At 43.3% G+C, this 17,330-nt stretch overlaps 1 protein-coding gene across 2 annotated transcripts in view; it reads right to left on the bottom strand.

Annotated features, from left to right (window-relative positions):
- The window catches only part of MASP1 (MBL associated serine protease 1), a 98,329-nt gene that overhangs the window by 15,292 nt on the left and 65,707 nt on the right, over positions 1-17,330 (bottom strand). The window contains exons 9-11 of one of the 2 annotated variants that reach the window (XM_087872390.1): positions 10,965-11,102; positions 9,557-9,631; positions 416-4,714 (exon numbers count right to left, since the gene is read on the bottom strand). In XM_087872390.1, the coding sequence (XP_087728516.1) occupies positions 3,828-4,714; positions 9,557-9,631; positions 10,965-11,102 (1,100 nt within the window). In that variant the 3' untranslated portion in view covers positions 416-3,827. Of the gene's footprint in view, positions 1-415; positions 4,715-9,556; positions 9,632-10,964; positions 11,103-17,330 lie in introns of those variants that run through there. The other variant, XM_087872391.1, reaches the window with a different exon arrangement.

Raw genomic sequence — 17,330 nt, 5'->3', positions numbered from 1 at the left:
TGATTTTTCTGACCTTTTTTTTTTCTTTTTTGCCATGGTTGCTATGCGAATGACTGAAGTCGTTAAATGAATCATACAGTCATTAAGCGAACCCAGCTTCCTCCAGTGGCTTTGCTTGTCAGAAGCCGGCTGGAAGGGACACAAATAGAGATCACGTGGTAGTCAAACCGTCGTAAATACACGGACCCATGGCTCGCATTTTAATCACGTGACTATAGGAATGCGGCAATGGTCATAAGTGTGAGGACCAGCTGTAAATCACTATTTTCAGTGCCGCGGACACTTTCAATGGTTGCTAAATGAATTATAAATCAAGAATTACCTGTAGGACAGACGTAACAATCACCCCAGCTGCTATTGCTAAGGGAAATTTGAATTTGCTTCAAGATCTTAAAGGCAATTTGGCGATACAAGATTGTTGTGTCAACGGTTTTATTCATTTTCTTATCAAAGGTTATTAATTACAAAAAGTTAGGAATGCTACAAAATATAAAACCCATAATAAATGGCGTAATATCTCTTAAATATGTAACAGAGCTCAGAATATATACCAAACCTAAACACATTTTGGAATATAATATTTCTTTCAAATATGGCCTGATGTCATATATTTATCTATATATCTATAGTCACCAGTGGTGGGATTCAGCCGGTTCGCACCTATTCGGGAGAACCGGTTGTTAGAAGAAATCATATTTTGTTTTTTTTCCATTTTACAGGGCTAATCCTGTAAGGAAAGCAGGAAGGTAACATTCTGGTGGTATTTCTAGCCTAATCTTTATTGCCCTGTTTACAGAAACTGCCTCTCTGCTTAACTGTTATTACATTGTAACAGCTAAGGCGAAGCGCCCATAGACGTGAGTGATGTTGAATTGGCCACGCCCACACGGTCACATGACCACTGAGCCACGCCTACCCAGCTGGTCATTAGGGCAGAGAACCGGTTGTTAGATTATTTGAATCCCACCACTGATAGTCACACAATCTTGGAAGCAGTCCAGGATACCAAAAAAAGGAAAATTATTATACATAACGAAGTTGTACAGGTAGTCCTCAACGTACGGCCACAATGGAGCCCAAATTCCCCGTTGCTAAGTGAAACAGACGTTAAGCGAATGTTACCACCTTTCTTGCCACCCTTGTTAAGTGAATCACTGGAACTTCCGGTTGGCGATTCGTGGCGAGACGGTGGAAGGAGAGCGATTCCTACTCTTCAACCCCAGATTTTTTCGTGTTTTGGGCATTGCGAACTAGAGAGGGAGTCTAGAGAGCGGAAAAGCGTGGGGCGAGTGCCTGCCACTCGAACGGACGCCTCTGTTAACTCAGCGCGAAGATGTCTGCCATTTTGAAATGGCAGACTGCGATAAGCCAACAAAGAGCCGGGGAGAGAAGAAGATGGGAGCAGATAGTGTTAGAAGCGGAGTTTTGCCGGAACACCGTAAACCCACAGGAGTTTTGGAGAAGTGAGATCGGTCCTGTCAGAACAAAAGTGAATCACTGCACTACTTAAATGAGTAACATGGTCATTAAATGAATCTGGTTTCCTCGTTGACTTGGCTGGTCAGAAGGTTGCAAAAGGGATCGCATGATCGTGGGAGTCTGCAACCGTCATAAGTACATGCCAGTTGCCAAGCGTCTGAATTTTAATCACATGACGGTGGGAATGCTACAACGGTCGTAAGTGAGAAAAACGGTCCTAAGTCACTTTTTTCAGTGCCGTTCGAACTTCAAACAGTCACTAAGTGAATTTTTATAAGTCGAGGATAGTTGGTAGATTATTGATGTGCGTTTGTGTCAAAACAGACAAGATGCCAGCTTGTAACTGTGCATTCAAAGCCCCAACCTCTTCTCTTTCATGAATATATAGTAGTGCAAAAGGAAAAAAGAATGATGAAACAATTCACCATAATGAATTAAAATGGTGATTCGAACAGCTCTAAACCTAAAGGAGAAATTCAGCTATTACTCGATCTATGACCACACTTGAACCCCAACATTTCTGTCGCTAAGTGAAACAGCGATGAAGTGAGCGGTCTTCTATTTTAGAACCTGTCCCGCCACGGTGGTTAAACGAATCCCTACTGTTGTTAAGCGAATCACATGGTGGTTAAGCGAATCTGGCTTCCCCCATTAACTTGGCCGGTCAGACGGTTGCAAAAGGGGATCATGTGACCCCCGGGACATTGCGAGCGTCATAAAGATGAGTCAGTTGTCCAGCATCCGAATGTAAATCACTTGAGCATGGGAATGCTGCAAAAAATGGTCATAAGTCTTTTTTCCAGCGCCGTTGTAACTTCGGTCACTAAACGAACTGTCGTAAGTCAAGGACTAGCTGTATATTGGTCTATCTTTCTTGCACAGCAATAAATAGATCTTCTTTAAACGACTGAGCAGAATCATCTCTCTTTGCAAGGAAAAGAGGAGTAGAATTTCTCCATTAGAAGCATCTACAGAAGTATTTCTTAACCGTGGTAGCTTGAAGATGGGTGGACTTCAACTCCCAGAATCCCCCAGCCAGCAGCGCTGGCTGGGGGAATTCTGGGAGTTGAAATCCACCCATCTTCAAGTTTCCAAGGTTGAGAAACACTGATCTACAGGTAGTCCTCGACTTACAACAGTTCATTTAGTGACCTTTCGAAGTTACAACAGCACTGAAAAAGGCGACTTAGGATCATTTCCCACCCTTATGACCGTTGCAGCACCCCCATGCTCACTTGAATAAAATTCAGACCCTTGGCAACTGACTCATAGTTATGACAGTCGCAGTGTCCCGGGGACACGTGATTCCCCTTTTGCGACCATCTGACAAGCAACGGGGAAGGCTGGATTCACTTAACAACCATGTCACTAACTTAACAGCTGCAGGGATTCACTTAAATGTGGTGAGAAAAGTTGTAAAAAAGGAGCAAAACTCACTTTTTAACCCATTTCTCACTTAACAACATAAATTTTGGGCTCAATTGTAGTCGTAAGTTGAGGACTGCCTGCATTTCTATCTGCCCCAACGTTTCCTGCAATTCTTTCTTTTTTTGGCGACGAGGTAGGGGAGAATGGGAAATGACGGTTAGTTAAAGAAATGAAAATAATGTGTATTCAAAGAGTGATTTGGATAGGTTAAAAACTGAACATCACTGAAATGCTGCACACAATCACAAGCACAACAACACAAATGTTTGGAGTGTCTCGTTGAATTTGGGGAGTCTATATTTCACCTGGAAAAATTTACCCAACCATTCAGATTTCGGGCTCCAACTGACAAGAGGCTCAAACCTCTTTCTACTTTCAAAGGACCAGATTCCTATTCCAGAAACGGCCACTAGATGGAGCAAATGTTCCACCAACAGTGTTTCTCAACCTCCGGAACTTTTAAGATGGCACTTCAACTCTCAGAATTCCCCAGCCAGTAGGGGGAATGCTGGGAATTGAAGTCCACGCGTCTTCAAAATTAAGAAGCATTGCTTTTTAGCTCAACACAGTCTTGAATGCCCTTTTCTACAAAATGACAAAATTCAGCGCATCTTTAAACCGTCCCATTGCCAACACCGAAAAAGCTGGGAAGAAAGTTGTAGACGATGCCACAGACGCTGTATAATACACGCCAATCGCATGTTTCGGGAGTTTGCGGGATTAGTAACGTGGGAATGTTGCTTCTTCTCAGGCATGCAATGTTGCAGGTGGAGTGTCTGATATTCGATGCAAGGGGGAAAGATCTCCAGATCTTACTCCCTATCCATAATGCCCTCAAAAAACTTGGAATGTTGCCGAGTTTAGTTGACGTTCTTCAAACACAAGTCCAGTCCTTGGGTTGGGTCTTGTTTTAGTCCAGTTCATCTCTTCTCCAGATTGGAATCCAGGAATGTCCACCCTGTTTTCTCCTGCAGCCAGTCCACATAGTTGGACACCTTGGTGTAAACCCCGTAGACTTGCTTGCTGCCACATTCTTCTGGTCCACCCCAGGAGACCAATCCTTGGGCCACCCACCTTCGGTCGTCCAAGTCTCGGATGACAAACGCACCTCCGCTGTCCCCAAGGCAGGTGTCCTTCCCTCCTTCGTAATAACCGGCGCAGAACATATTCTCCGTCACGCTGTAGTTCCCAGATCTGGACTCATAACTTGTCTTGCACTCCGCATGGAGGACCACAGGTAGCTTCACATACTGAAGAACATCTGACAAGGTCTGCATCCCAGAACTGATGACCTCATCCACCGTGATGTTGGGGTTGGAGATGCCCCAGCCGGCCACTAAACCCAACGTGTTGGGTTGAGGTCCTCCTAACTCGTGCGGATCTTGAGGTAGACAAACCGGCATAATGTAAGGTCCCATGGTCACCTTCTCCTTCAACTTGACCAACGCGATGTCATGGTTATAATTCTGGATATCGAAAGACTCGTGGAGAATGATCTTCTCCACCGTCCGGTTGACCGCGTCGATTTTGTTCCGGACGTCGTGAAGGCCCAGGTAGACGTTGACGTGTTCTTTGGAGACGGCGATCACCGTGTTGTCCCGTCGTTGGGAACGGAGGACGTGAGCGGCGGTCAAGACCCACGATTCGGACAGGAGGGCTCCGCTGCCGAACCACCGGTCGTTGGGCACCCGAGACGTGTCCTCAACCACGATCAGAGCTTGCCAGGGGAAGAAACCAGGTTCTGCGTTTCTCCCGCCGATTATTCGCTTGACCAGGGTGGGCAGAGCGCGGCTGGGTTGTCCACACACTAAGGGAGGAAAACAACACAGCGCACAATTAGCCTTCGGCACTCCCGCAAACAGAGCAAAGCTGCGAATTGCGGTAGATTATGCCATATTTGCCCTCTGTCATCCGATGTCCTACCTACAAGTAGCACAGGTAGTCCTCAACTTACGACCACAAATTGAGCCCAAATTATTTAGGGCGAAGCGAGGGCGTGGCTAAGGGTGTTTTGTCCCATTTTGCAACCTTTCACGGCAGTTGTTAAGCGAATCATATAGTCATTAAGCGAATCTGGGTTCCCCCATTGATTTTGCTTGTCGGGAAGTTTGGGAAGGTTACAAAAACTGATCACGTGATACCCGGGATACTGCAACCGTCATAAGTACATGCCAGTTGCCAAGCGTCTGAATTTTGATCACGTGACTGTCGGTTGATGCTGCAACCGTCTGAAAAACGGTTTCAAAACAGTGTGTGAAAAACCGTCACAAGTCACTTTTTCCAGTGCCGTTGTAACTTCGAAACGTCACTAAGTGAACGGTTGTAAGTGGAGGACTACCTGTATTGGATGGTGATTCTTGGCAAACTGGATTGCATTTAATTTCATTGGGAGAGACCCCTGGATTGACAACAAGCCAGCCATCAAAACATCAAATTTACATGCCTGATTTAAAATGAAGAAAATTTGCCTTTCAATTTTGCATTGATATGACAATTTCAAACTTGAATTACATGGCAGATTCGTCCCCAAGAAACCAGGCGCACTTGAATAGCAAAAGGAAGGAAGTTTAGGATTACAAAAAATAAAGAAATAAACTGTGCAATGAATTATTTTTCAAACGTGCAATTATTTCCCCCGGCATAAAATTCTCTGCAATTCTTTAGTTTCTTCTGATTAACTTTCTCTTAAAATCCATGCCGAGTTTGTTTTGTTTTTTTCAAGAAGAGATAGGACAGTCACTTGTCTGAAATAGGATCTCCTGCCTGAACAGGGGGCTGGACTAGAAGACCTCCAAGGTCCCTTCCATCTCTGTTATTCTATTCCATTCCATTCCATTCATTATGTTTAAATACATTCTATTCTATTCTATTCTATTCTCATTTTCTATATTCTATTCTATTCTATTCTATTCCTTTTTTCTATTTTCTATTCTATTCTCATTTTCTATATTCTATTCTATTCTATTCTATTCTATTCTATTCCTTTTTCTATTTTCTATTTTCTATTTTCTATTCTATTCTATTCCTTTTTTCTATTTTCTATTCTATTCTCATTTTCTATATTCTATTCTATTCTATTCCTTTTTTCTATTTTCTATTCTATTCTCATTTTCTATATTCTATTCTATTCTATTCTATTCCTTTTTCTATTTTCTATTTTCTATTTTCTATTCTATTCTATTCCTTTTTTCTATTTTCTATTCTATTCTCATTTTCGATATTCTATATTATTCTATTCTATTCTATTCTATTCTATTCTATTCTATTCTATTCTATTCTATTCCTTTTTCTATTTTCTATTTTCTATTCTATTCTATTCCTTTTTTCTATTTTCTATTTTATTCTCATTTTCTATATTCTATTCTATTCTATTCTATTCCTTTTTTCTATTTTCTATTCTATTCTCATTTTCTATATTCTATTCTATTCTATTCTATTCCTTTTTTCTATTTTCTATTCTATTCTCATTTTCTATATTCTATTCTATTCTATTCTATTCTATTCTATTCTATTCTATTCTATTCTATTCTATTCTATTCTATTCTATTCTGTATCAATACACGTAATCCTCGATTTAACAACTTCAATTGAGCCCAAAATTTACGTTGCTAACTGAGACATTTGTTAAGTGACGTTTGCCTCATTTTATGACCTTTCTTGCCACCGCCGTTAAACAAATCACTGCGGTTCTTAAGTTAGAAACATGGCTGTTAAGAGAATCCAACTTCCCCATGGGCTTTACTTATCAGAAGGTCGCAAAAGGGGAATCATGGGACACCACGACAGTAATAAATACGAGTCAGTGGCCAAGCGTCTGAATTTCGACCACGTGATTGCGGGGAGGCTGCGATGGCCATAAGTGTGAAAAACGGCCCTTTTTTCAGTGCCGTTGTAACTTTGAACCATCAGTAAATGAACTGTTATAAGTCGAGGACTACCTGTAAGATAGCATTCCCAGAATTCTTTCAGGATCTGAGTCCTATGGAGATAGAGCGGCATACGAATCAAATCAAATCAAATTAAATTAAATCTGTTCACCGGCATGGATCTTAAGAGTGAAATCGACCGATTTCCATCGTATCCAAAGATTTTTCCCTGCCCTTCTTTGAAAAGTGGCATGATCTACCAGCAATGATGGAGTCCCCTCACATGGTATAATCCATCATTGCTTAATCTGCGCATCTCAAATACCTCGGTGGGATGGCCACGCATGTGGGGAAGCGGCTACGTCGTTCTGTCTAGGATGACTTGCTCGTTCTTTGGAGCTGATCTAGGACCACCAGCAACACAACAGAACAAGGAAAGTTGTAGGATTGTCGCTCGCACATCTGGGGAAGCGCACTGAACCTTTGGCTCTGCTCCCCAGGATTACCGAGGCTAAAATATAGGAAGAACGGTTGCAGGAACTGGGTATGTCTAGTTTAATGAGAAGAAGGACCAGGGGAGACATGAGAGCAGTCTTCCAATATCTCAGGGGCTGCCCCAAAGAAGAGGCAGTCAAGCTATTCTCCAAAGCCCCTGAAGGCAGGACAAGAAGCAACGGGTGGAAACTAATCAAGAAGAGAAGCAACCTGGAATTAAATGAGAAATTTCCTAACAGTGAGAACAATTAACCAGTGGAACTACTTGCCTCCAGAAATTGCGAATGCTCCAACACTGGAAGTTTTTAAGAAGAGATTGGACAACCATTGGTCTGAGGTGGTGTAGGGTTTCCTGCCTAAGCAGGGGGTTGGACTAGAAGACCTCCGAGGTCCCTTCCGACTCTGTTATTTGGTAGTTGCTGGATTAGCCAGCATGTCGTTTTTTTTCCCTGGCATGCAAACTGGGTTATACACCATCCAGGCTGTATCGCGAGAGCAGATTGTGAAGGAAGAACACAAACGCACGACAAAGCATTCGCTGTCCCACAGCTGGACAGTTTCTAACGAAAGCTTCAGCCTGGATAAATCAAACACAAACACTTCGCTTCCCACTTCACCCCCAATTGGCAAGCGTGGAGAACCTCTTGGGTGCGTCAAATCAGCGCAAACCGTGTGAAATTTTCTCCCCCTCGAAAGCAAAGCCCCAAACCTACAATAGATTGTAGGGATTTCAGCCCCGTAATGTTCCGTTCCTACCACAAGCTACAATGCAATGAACAGAACCAGGTCTCTTTGCAACCCCATTTAACACGGGGTTGTGGGAATGCAGCAGCTACAACACGTTGTGTGAAATTTTGCAGTTTTCTTCGTTGATCGACTTTCGTTGGCACCCCAAGCGCTGCCCTGGTCTTCCCAGGAAGAAAACCCGGTTAGTAGCCACCTCGTCACACCCTGAGCTCTGTCCTGTCCTCCAAGAAGAAAACCTAGTTAACAGCTGGCTTGTTTTATTCTAAAAACTGACGACACCCTCGAGGCATCTACCGTGTTTTCCCCGAAAATAAGACCCTGTCTTATATTTTTTTGAACCCCGAAATAAATGCTTGGCCTTATTTTTGGAGAGGTCTTCTTATTTTATTTATTTATTTATTTTATTGGTTCGATTTATATGCCGCCCTTCTCCGGAGACTCAGGGCGGCTTACAATGCGTTAAGCAATAGCCTTCATACTTTTGTATATTTATTTTATTTTATTGATTTGATTTGATTTCTACACTGCCCTTCTCCTACTGGACTCAGGTCGGTGAAGAGCCAAAAAATAAAAACATTCACATAAAAAATTTAAGATTAACTTTAAAAGAATTAAACAAGTTTTGGCCCGATATAAAATTTAAAACACCCCAACTAAAATCAATTTATAAATTAAAAATATCTAAAAATATCTAAGGGGGGGGTCAAGCCAGCCCAGCTTGATGAAATAAAAAAGTTTTAATATACCTGCCTAGTAGGGCTTTTTGGGCCCCCCTAAGCGGTGTTCTTTTTTATACAAAGTCAGCTTATTGCCCCCCACAATCCGTGTCCTCATTTTACCGACCTCGGAAGGATGGAAGGCTGAGTCAACCTTGAGCCTGATGAGATTTAAACTCGCAGTAATTGCAGGCAGCTGGTGTTACTTAACAGTGCATTAATCTGCTGTGCCACCAAGGCTCTTTTGGGGTGCATGGAGGAAGATGGGGCTCCTCTTGCTGTCTTACCTGATTTCCAGCTCTGCGTTTAAATATTTTCGGGGAGGGCTTATTTTCGGGGGGAGGCTAATTTTAGCGCATGCGCTCAAAAGCCCGATTGGGCTTATTATCAGGGGATGTCTTATTTTTGGGGAAACAGCCTGTAGTACAGTGGACTAAAGGACTGTTATTAACAACTGCTGCCTGCAATTACTGCAGGTTCGAATCTCGCCAAGGCTCAAGGTTGACTCAGCCTTCCATCCTTTCTAAGGTAGGTAAATTGAGGACCCAGTTTGTGGGGGCAATAAGCTGACTTTGTATAAATATACAAAAGTATGAAGGCTATTGCTTAGCGCATTGTAAGCTGCCCTGAGTCTCCGGAGAAGGGCGGCATATAAATTAAAGCAAAAAAAAAAACAAAAAACAACCAGGGGTATTTTAACCTTGGTGTCTGTTGCTGATGTAGGAAGGAGTTTTGCAGAAGGCGATCACAATTTTGGCCTGAAAGAAAGGAAGCCATGCGGTATGTGTCTGTGTGTGCTGGGAGTTGGGGAGGGAATTGGGGTACCTGGCTGGCAGGATGGTAGACGGGTCCCCAGCTCGCTGCTTCTCCACGCGCCTTTGGCGTCGCAGGCGAAGATCCCTGCCGAAAAGCAAAAGGTGGAAATCTGATTTTTTTTTTATATCAAGTTTTATTTGTTTTTTTCCCCTTCCACATTCACCCACATCGTTTTTTGAACGGAGTATTGGCCATTATTTTATTATTATTATTTATTAAATTTATATGCCACCCCTCTCCGGAGACTCAGTGGACTCTATCTTATCTTATACAATTTATCAAATTCAAACACATTTTACTCCATTACAATGTTTGCCACAATTTTCTTTTCCCCCCCTTTTTTTAAAATCGTATCTCAATATTTCTTTGCTTACTTACATAAAACAACCTCTTCGTTCACCCTCAAATTCTAATTTTCCTGCTTATTCATATTTATTCGCTTTTATTCTTTAACAATTCATTCTTTATCTTAATATATTTGTGTTTGTTCGGGGTTGCCTTTCTTCCATTTCATCTTTTTTATTGTACAGCAATCTTTCTCCTCCAACCTACCATCTCCCTCTGGAAACCTGATTACGGGTCGACCTCAAACGCCTGACAGAATTGCAGAAACGTGTACCGTGCGAGAAGTTTGATACCCAAATATATTTGATTCTAGTTTATACTCTTTCCATCCCCCCCGAACATATTAACAGAACCCACAAGGGTCCGAGAATCGGGGTCTCCACTGGATAATTGACGGTCAAGCTGAAACCAACTAAAAAAAATGAGCAAAGTTCCTCAAACCCCCCAAATAAGTTAGCCAGACCCAATCCACATATCAAAGGATAAGGCCTGCACACATAAACAGGGTTAATTAAATGAGGTCTCCCAGAGGAACTGCATGCTCACAAGAATAAACATACCAACACACCCACACCATTTCTTAGCAGCCTGTCTCTAAAGGCAAACTATTTTGCTTTGAGGAATAAATATTTCTTCTTTCCTGACCACCGTCTGGATCTCATTTTTATTTATTCTCGCGCAACCTCGACTCCAGTTGGAATCCCAAATTAGTCTTCTGACGGTCAGGATGGACCATCTTGGACCGAGCATCCTTTCCTTGTCCAGCCCTCTATACCTTGAATCTCTTTGCCCCATTTTGTGACTGTTCTCCTTCCGTTGACTTCACGGCCGCATTCACACAACATCCTTAACCTGGATCTGAACCTAACCCGTTTTGGGGGGTTTGTACGACAGCTGGAACCAGAAGACAACTTAAAAAGCTGGGCTAACTCAGCACGCAAAGCTGCCAGAAACCTCCCAGGTTTAAGACTAGCCGAAACTTGGCGATGTTGTCTGAATGCATCTCCGCGAAAAATAGGGTTGGAGGCCCCCAAGCAACATGTTCCCCGGAGGACCCCAGGAAGACCCTCACCTGTGACGTTGGGAACCATTTGGTAGAACGGCTCTTGGCAGAAATACCGGATCTCCGACTGGTAGGTGGTCAGGTTTTGGGGGGTGGAGAAGGTGACGGAGCCGTGCGAGATTTCTCGGGGGGCTTTGCAGTCTGCAACTGGGAAGGAGAAGAGAAGGAAGAGGGTTACTTCCGGAAACAGCTCCGTCATCATCCCAGTTTTGCCCTTGTGGGAAGCCCCCTCCCTCCCCCCCCCCAGAAGAATGAAATATTTTGGGGAAATATTAAGAGGCAGAATATTATATTTTCCCCGAAGGAGAAATGGAGACACATGTTCTTAGAGGCAGAAAGCAGGCCCCAAGTTTGTCTGTCTTTTTCTTTCTTTCTTTCTTTCTTTCTTTCTTTCTTTCTTTCTTTCTTTCTTTCTTTCTTTCTTTCTTCCTTCCTTCCTTCCTTCTTTCCCTCTCTTTCTTTTCCTTCCTTCCTTCCTTCCTTCCTTCCCCATCTCTCTTCCTTCCTTCCCTCTTTCTTTTCCTTCCTTCCTTCCTTCCTTCCCACCTCTCTTTCTCTTTCTCTCTCTCTTCCTTCCTTCCTTCCCTCTTTCTTTTCCTTCCTTCCTTCCCCCTCTCTTCCTTCCTTCCTTCCCTCTTTCTTTTCCTTCCTTCCTTCCCACCTCTCTTTCTCTTTCTCTCTCTCTTCCTTTCTTCCTTCCTTCCTTCCACCCTCTTTCTCTCTTCCTTTCTTCCCTCTCTCTTTCTTTTCCTTCCTTCCTTCCTTCCTTCCTTCCCCCCTCTCTTCCTTCCTTCCTTCCCTTTCTTTTCCTTCCTTCCTTCCCCCCTCGCTCTTTCTTCCTTCCTTCCTTCCCTCTCTTTCTTTTCCTTCCTTCCTTCCTTCCTTCCTTCCCCCCTCTTTTTCTCTTCCTTCCTTCCCTCTCTTTCTTTTCCTTCCTTCCCCCTCTCTCTCTTCCTTCCTTCCCTCTTTCTTTTCCTTCCTTCCTTCCTTCCTTCCTTCCTTCCCCCTCTCTTTCTCTTTCTCTTTCTTTCTCTCTCTTCCTTCCTTCTTCCTTCCTTCCTTTCAACAGTTTATTTATACATTTTCATTTAACAAACCTAGCTGGTTTGTGAACAGTGTATTGCCTGGGTATAATTTGCAATGGTCATAGGAGTGAGAAACGGTCATAAGCCACTTTTTTCAGTGCCGTTCTAACTTCGAACGGTCACTAAATGAACCGTTGTGAGTCAAGGACTACCTGTACAGGTAATCCTTGACTTATGAACACAATCAAGTCAAAAAGTTCTGTTTGCAAGCAAGACATGGGTTATTGTCAACTTTGCCCCGTTTGACGGGGTTTCTCGCCACCATTGTTAAGTGAATCAGCGCAGTTATGAAGCTAGTGAAACGGCCGTTAAATGAATCTGGCTTCCTTATGGTCTTTGCTCGTCAGACGGTCGCAATAGGGGATCACGTGACCCCGGGACACTGCAACCGTCATAAATACGAGTCTTATTCCCAATTTTGAATCACGTGACCACGGGAATCTTGCAACGGTCGTAAGTGTGAAAAACGGGTCCTCAGTCCCTTTTTCCAGGGTCGTCGTAACTTTGAACGGTCGCTAAACAGACGGTTGAAAATGGAGGATGACCTGGGAGTGGTTCTGTGGTTACGGAAAGCAGGTATATAGAAGCTTTTTCCTGAAGGGGATGCCATCAAAAAAGCCGAAGCAAAACCTTCAGCTCTTCCCACAAAACGCAGGTGAAATTTTATTCACATTTTATTTTCCGCCGTGGTGGTAGCCATGATTTGCCTCTTTCAAACAACAATGAGTCACAGGGATGCGAGCAATGACGGATAAGGTATTAATACGCTGTTTTAGCATGCGGTGTGAACACACTCAGTGTCTCCTCTCTTGCCCAAAGGATTTAAAATGAATTAATCCAGTGAATAAATTAATAGAGTTGGAAGGGAATTTGGAGGTCAGTGTTTCTCAACCTTGGTAGCTTGAAGATGGGTGGACTTCAACTCCCAGAATCCCCCCAGCCAGCGGCACTCAGACAAAACGGCCATCAACGGGCACATAGAGATGGACCACATTTACACACCATTCAAAAGAGACAATCAAAAAGCTAAAAGATCACTACACTTCCTGGCCAGAAATAAAATACCCACAAGAGCAGAGATTAACACAGTGTTTCTCAACCTTGGTAGCTTGAAGATGGGTGGACTTCAACTCCCAGAATCCCCCAGCCAGCAGCGCTGGCTGGGGGATTCTGGGAGTTGAAGTCCACCCATCTTCAAGCTTCCAAGGTTGAGAAACACTGTTGTAGGTCATTTAGTCCAAGCAGGAGACCCTACCTACAACATTTAAAATTAAACCTGTTGTGCCGATTTTTCTAGATGCAGAGATCATTTGCGGGGGTGGATGCAAATCAAGAAATGGATATTTTTTTTTTTTGCTTTTACATATTCATCAGAGGTGGATTTCAGCAGGTTCTGACCAGTTCTGGAGAACCTGTAGCGGAAATTTTGAGTCATTCGGAGAACCGGTAGTAAAAATTCTGACTGCCCCCCCTCCCCCATCTATTCTCTGCCTCCCGAGTCCCAGCTGATCGGGAGGAAATGGGGATTTTGCAGTAACCTTCCCCTGGAGTGGGGAGGGAATGGTGATTTTACAGTATCCTTTCCATGGAGTGGGGAAGGAATGGAGATTTTGCAGTATCCTTCCCCTGGAGAGGAGAGGGAATGGAGGTTTTACAGTATCCTTCCTCTGGAGTGGGGAGGGAATGGTGATTTTACAGTATCCTTTCCATGGAGTGGGGAAGGAATGGAGATTTTGCAGTATCCTTCCCCTGGAGTGGAGTGGGAATGGGGATTTTACAGTATCCTTCCCCTGGAGTGGGGAGGGAATGGGGATTTTGCAGTATCCTTCCTCTGGAGTGGGGAGGGAATGGGGATTTTGCAGTATCCTTCCCCTGGAGTGGGGAGGGAATGGGGATTTTGCAGTATCCTTCCCCTGGAGTGGGGAGGGAATGGGGATTTTGCAGTAACCTTCCCCTGGAGTGGGGAGGGAATGGGGATTTTGCAGTAACCTTCCCCTGGAATGGGGAGGAAATGGAGATTTTACAGTATCCTTCCCCTGGAGTGGGGAGGGAATGTGGATTTTACAGTATCCTTCCCCTGGAGTGGGGAGGGAATGGGGATTTTACAGTATCCTTCCCCTGGAGTGGAGTGGGAATGGGGATTTTACAGTATCCTTCCCCTGGAGTGGGGAGGGAATGGGGATTTTGCAGTATCCTTCCCCTGGAGTGGGGAGGGAATGGGGATTTTGCAGTAACCTTCCCCTGGAGTGGGGAGGGAATGGGGATTTTACAGTATCCTTCCCCTGGAGTGGGGAGGGAATGGGGATTTTGCAGTAACCTTCCCCTGGAGTGGGGAGGGAATGGAGATTTTACATAGTTAGTTGCTAAGGTGCTAGCTGCACCTTTTACCTGTTTGTCACTTGTGATGTTTTTTTGTGTTGTATGTTATTTATATGGTGTGTTGTTATTTTTTGTTTGTTTTTAATGGAAAATGTAAACAAAGATTATTTTTTTTAAAAAAGAGAGATTTTACAGTATCCTTCCCCTGGAGTGGGGTGGGAATGGAGATTTTACAGTATCCTTCCCATGCCATGCCCACCTAGCCATGCCACGCCTACCAAGTCATGCCACACCCACCAAGATATGCCACGCCCACCAAGCCACACCCACAGGACCGGTAGTAAAAAAATTTGAAACCCACCACTGATATTAATGTATAACTAGCCATTTCTATAACACCAAATCAAGGCCAAAAGTTGGGTGTATTTATCTTTTCCTTGGCTAGGAGAAGTTGGAAGTCAATGCCCTCTTTTCTTTCTTTTTCTCTCCCCCCTTGTATCTCTCCCCCCCTTTTCCCCTCCCCGTTCCCTTCCCTTCCCTTCCTTTCCTATTTTCTTTTTCTTTTTGTATTTTATACAATAAAAATAAAAAATGGGAAAAAATAAATAAATGGATCTTTTTTTTACAGCGGCTGCAGAGAAATTCCCTGAAAGAAACTGACTTTTTTCCCCCTCTCAATTTACAACCAAAAGGGAGCCCCCCCAAAAAAGGTTGTAAAAATTTTGCACAATTCGCTTAATGTCGGAAGTTCCGGTTCCCTCTGTACAGATAGTCCTCCACTTACGAACATTCATTTAGTGACCGTTTGAAGTTACAACGGCCCTGAAAAGAAGTGACTTACGACCGTGGCAAGCATCCCCCGTGGTCACATGATCCAAAATTCAGACGCTCGGCAACAGACTCGTATTTATGACTGTCGCAGTGTCCTGGGGTCATGTGTTCCACTTTTGTGACCATCCGCCGAGCCAAGTCGAAGGGGAAAGCCAGATTCACTTAAGGACCATTTGACTAACTTAAAAAACTGCAGGGATTCACTTAACAACGATGGCAAGATGTAAAAATAGGGCAAAACCCACTTCGCCAATGTCTCGCTTAACAACAGAAATTTTGGGCTCAGTTGTAGTCATAAGTCGAGGACTACCAGTATTATAGTCTGGGCTGACTGTTTGATGCAGCATTTCCAACTGTTTTTTATGTTTTCTCTCCTTTTTACAAATTTTATTTGGTTGATCCGAAATTAAAAGACGTGCATTTTACGTTTTATATGTTTTCTCTAGTTTTGTAGGCCTCCCAGAGTCAACCGGAGTTTGGTGCCCTTAGATTAAAATTAATAAATTACGTGGCCTAGAGGAATACAGGTAGTCCTCGACTTATGACCACAACTGAGCCCAGAATTTATGTTACTGAGTGAGAAATTTAAGTTGAGTTTTGCCCCATTTTACGACTTTTCTCGCCACATTTGTTAAGTGAATCGCTGCGGTTGTTAAGCGAATCAGGCTTCCCCATGGACTTTGCTTCTCAGAAGGTCGCAAAAGGGGATCACGTGACCACCGGGACCCTGCCACCGTCATAAATGTGAGTCAGTTGCCAGGCGTGTGAATTTTGATCACTTGAGCATGGGGAGGCTGCAATGGTCGTAAGTGTGAAAGAGGGTCCCAAGTCTCTTTGTTCACTGCCGTTGTAACTTTGAATGGACACTAAATGAACTGTTGTAAGTCGAGGACTCCCTGTAACCGCTTCTGGGCAATGTTTTCTCCACAGCCGCTTGTCTAAGCCATGTGCAGGAAGTCCAGTCCAAAGGGGAACGACTTCTGTGGCAATTTATGGGCGTTTTTCCCCTCTTCCCCTGATCACAACCTCTAAAAAAATTCTATTCTATTCTCTCTCTCACTTTTTCTCTTTCTCTTTTTGTCTCTCTTTTATCTCACTCTTTCTCTTTTTCTCTTTTTCTGTTTCTTCCCCCTCTCTTTTTTCTCTTTTTTCTCTCTTTATCTCACTTTCTCTTTTTCTCTCACTTTCTCTCTTCTTTCTCTTTTTCTCTCTTTATCTCACTTTCTCTTTTTCTTTCACTTTCTTTCTCTCTCCCCTTTCTTTTCTTTTTTTGTCTTTTTATCTCACTCTTTTTCTCTTTCTCTCTTTCTTCCTCCTCTCCTTTCCTTTTTGTCTCTCTTTATCTCACTCTCCTTTTCTTTCTCTTTCTTCCCCCCTTCTTTCTTTTCTCTTGTTGTCTCTTTATCTCACTCTTTTTCTCTCACTTTCTCTCTCTCCCCCCCTTTCTCTCTCTTCTTTCTCTTTTCTTTTTTTGTCTCTTTACCTCACTCTTTTTCTCTTTCTTTCTTCCCCCTCTTCTTTCCTCTTTTTGTCTCTCTTTATCTCACTCTCCTTTTCTTTCTCTTTCTTCCCTTCTTTCTTTTCTCTTGTTGTCTCTTTATCTCACTCTTTTTCTCTCACTTTCTCTCTCCCCAATTTCTCTCTCTCTTTTCTCTCTTTCTGTCTCTTTTACTCTCCCTCCCCATTCTGTCTCTCTTCTTTCTCTCTTTTTTGTCTCTCTTTATCTCACTCTTTTTCTTTTCCTTTCTTTCTCTGTCTCTTTTTCTCTTTGTCTCTCTTTATCTCACTTTTTTCTCTGTTCCCTCACTTCTCTCTCTCTCTCTCTCTCCTTCCTCTTTCTCTTTCTTTTTCTCACTCTTTCTCTCTTTCTTATTCTTTCTCTATTTCTTTTTCTTTTGCTTTCTCTCTTTCTTTCTCTCTCTCTTCCTTTCTCTCCCCCCCCCTTCTCTCTCTCACACACAAACACACACAATTTTTCAAGGCAACCTGGGTAGCCATCTCCCTTCTTCTTTAAGGATTTCCTTGCAATCCATGTGACTCCCTGGCCTGCTTTTCCTGGCACTGCCTAATCATGGTTTGTTGTTCTCCGTGGTTCATCATGTTGAAAAGCAGAACAAGAGAGTTTGTGAACAGGAAAGAA

Source organism: Pantherophis guttatus, chromosome 6, assembly GCF_059756535.1.
Source record: "Pantherophis guttatus breed Tessera chromosome 6, ASM5975653v1, whole genome shotgun sequence".
NCBI lineage: Eukaryota > Metazoa > Chordata > Lepidosauria > Squamata > Colubridae > Pantherophis > Pantherophis guttatus.
Note: the sequence above shows the minus strand (reverse complement) of the source record. Positions and strands in the feature narration are given on the sequence as shown.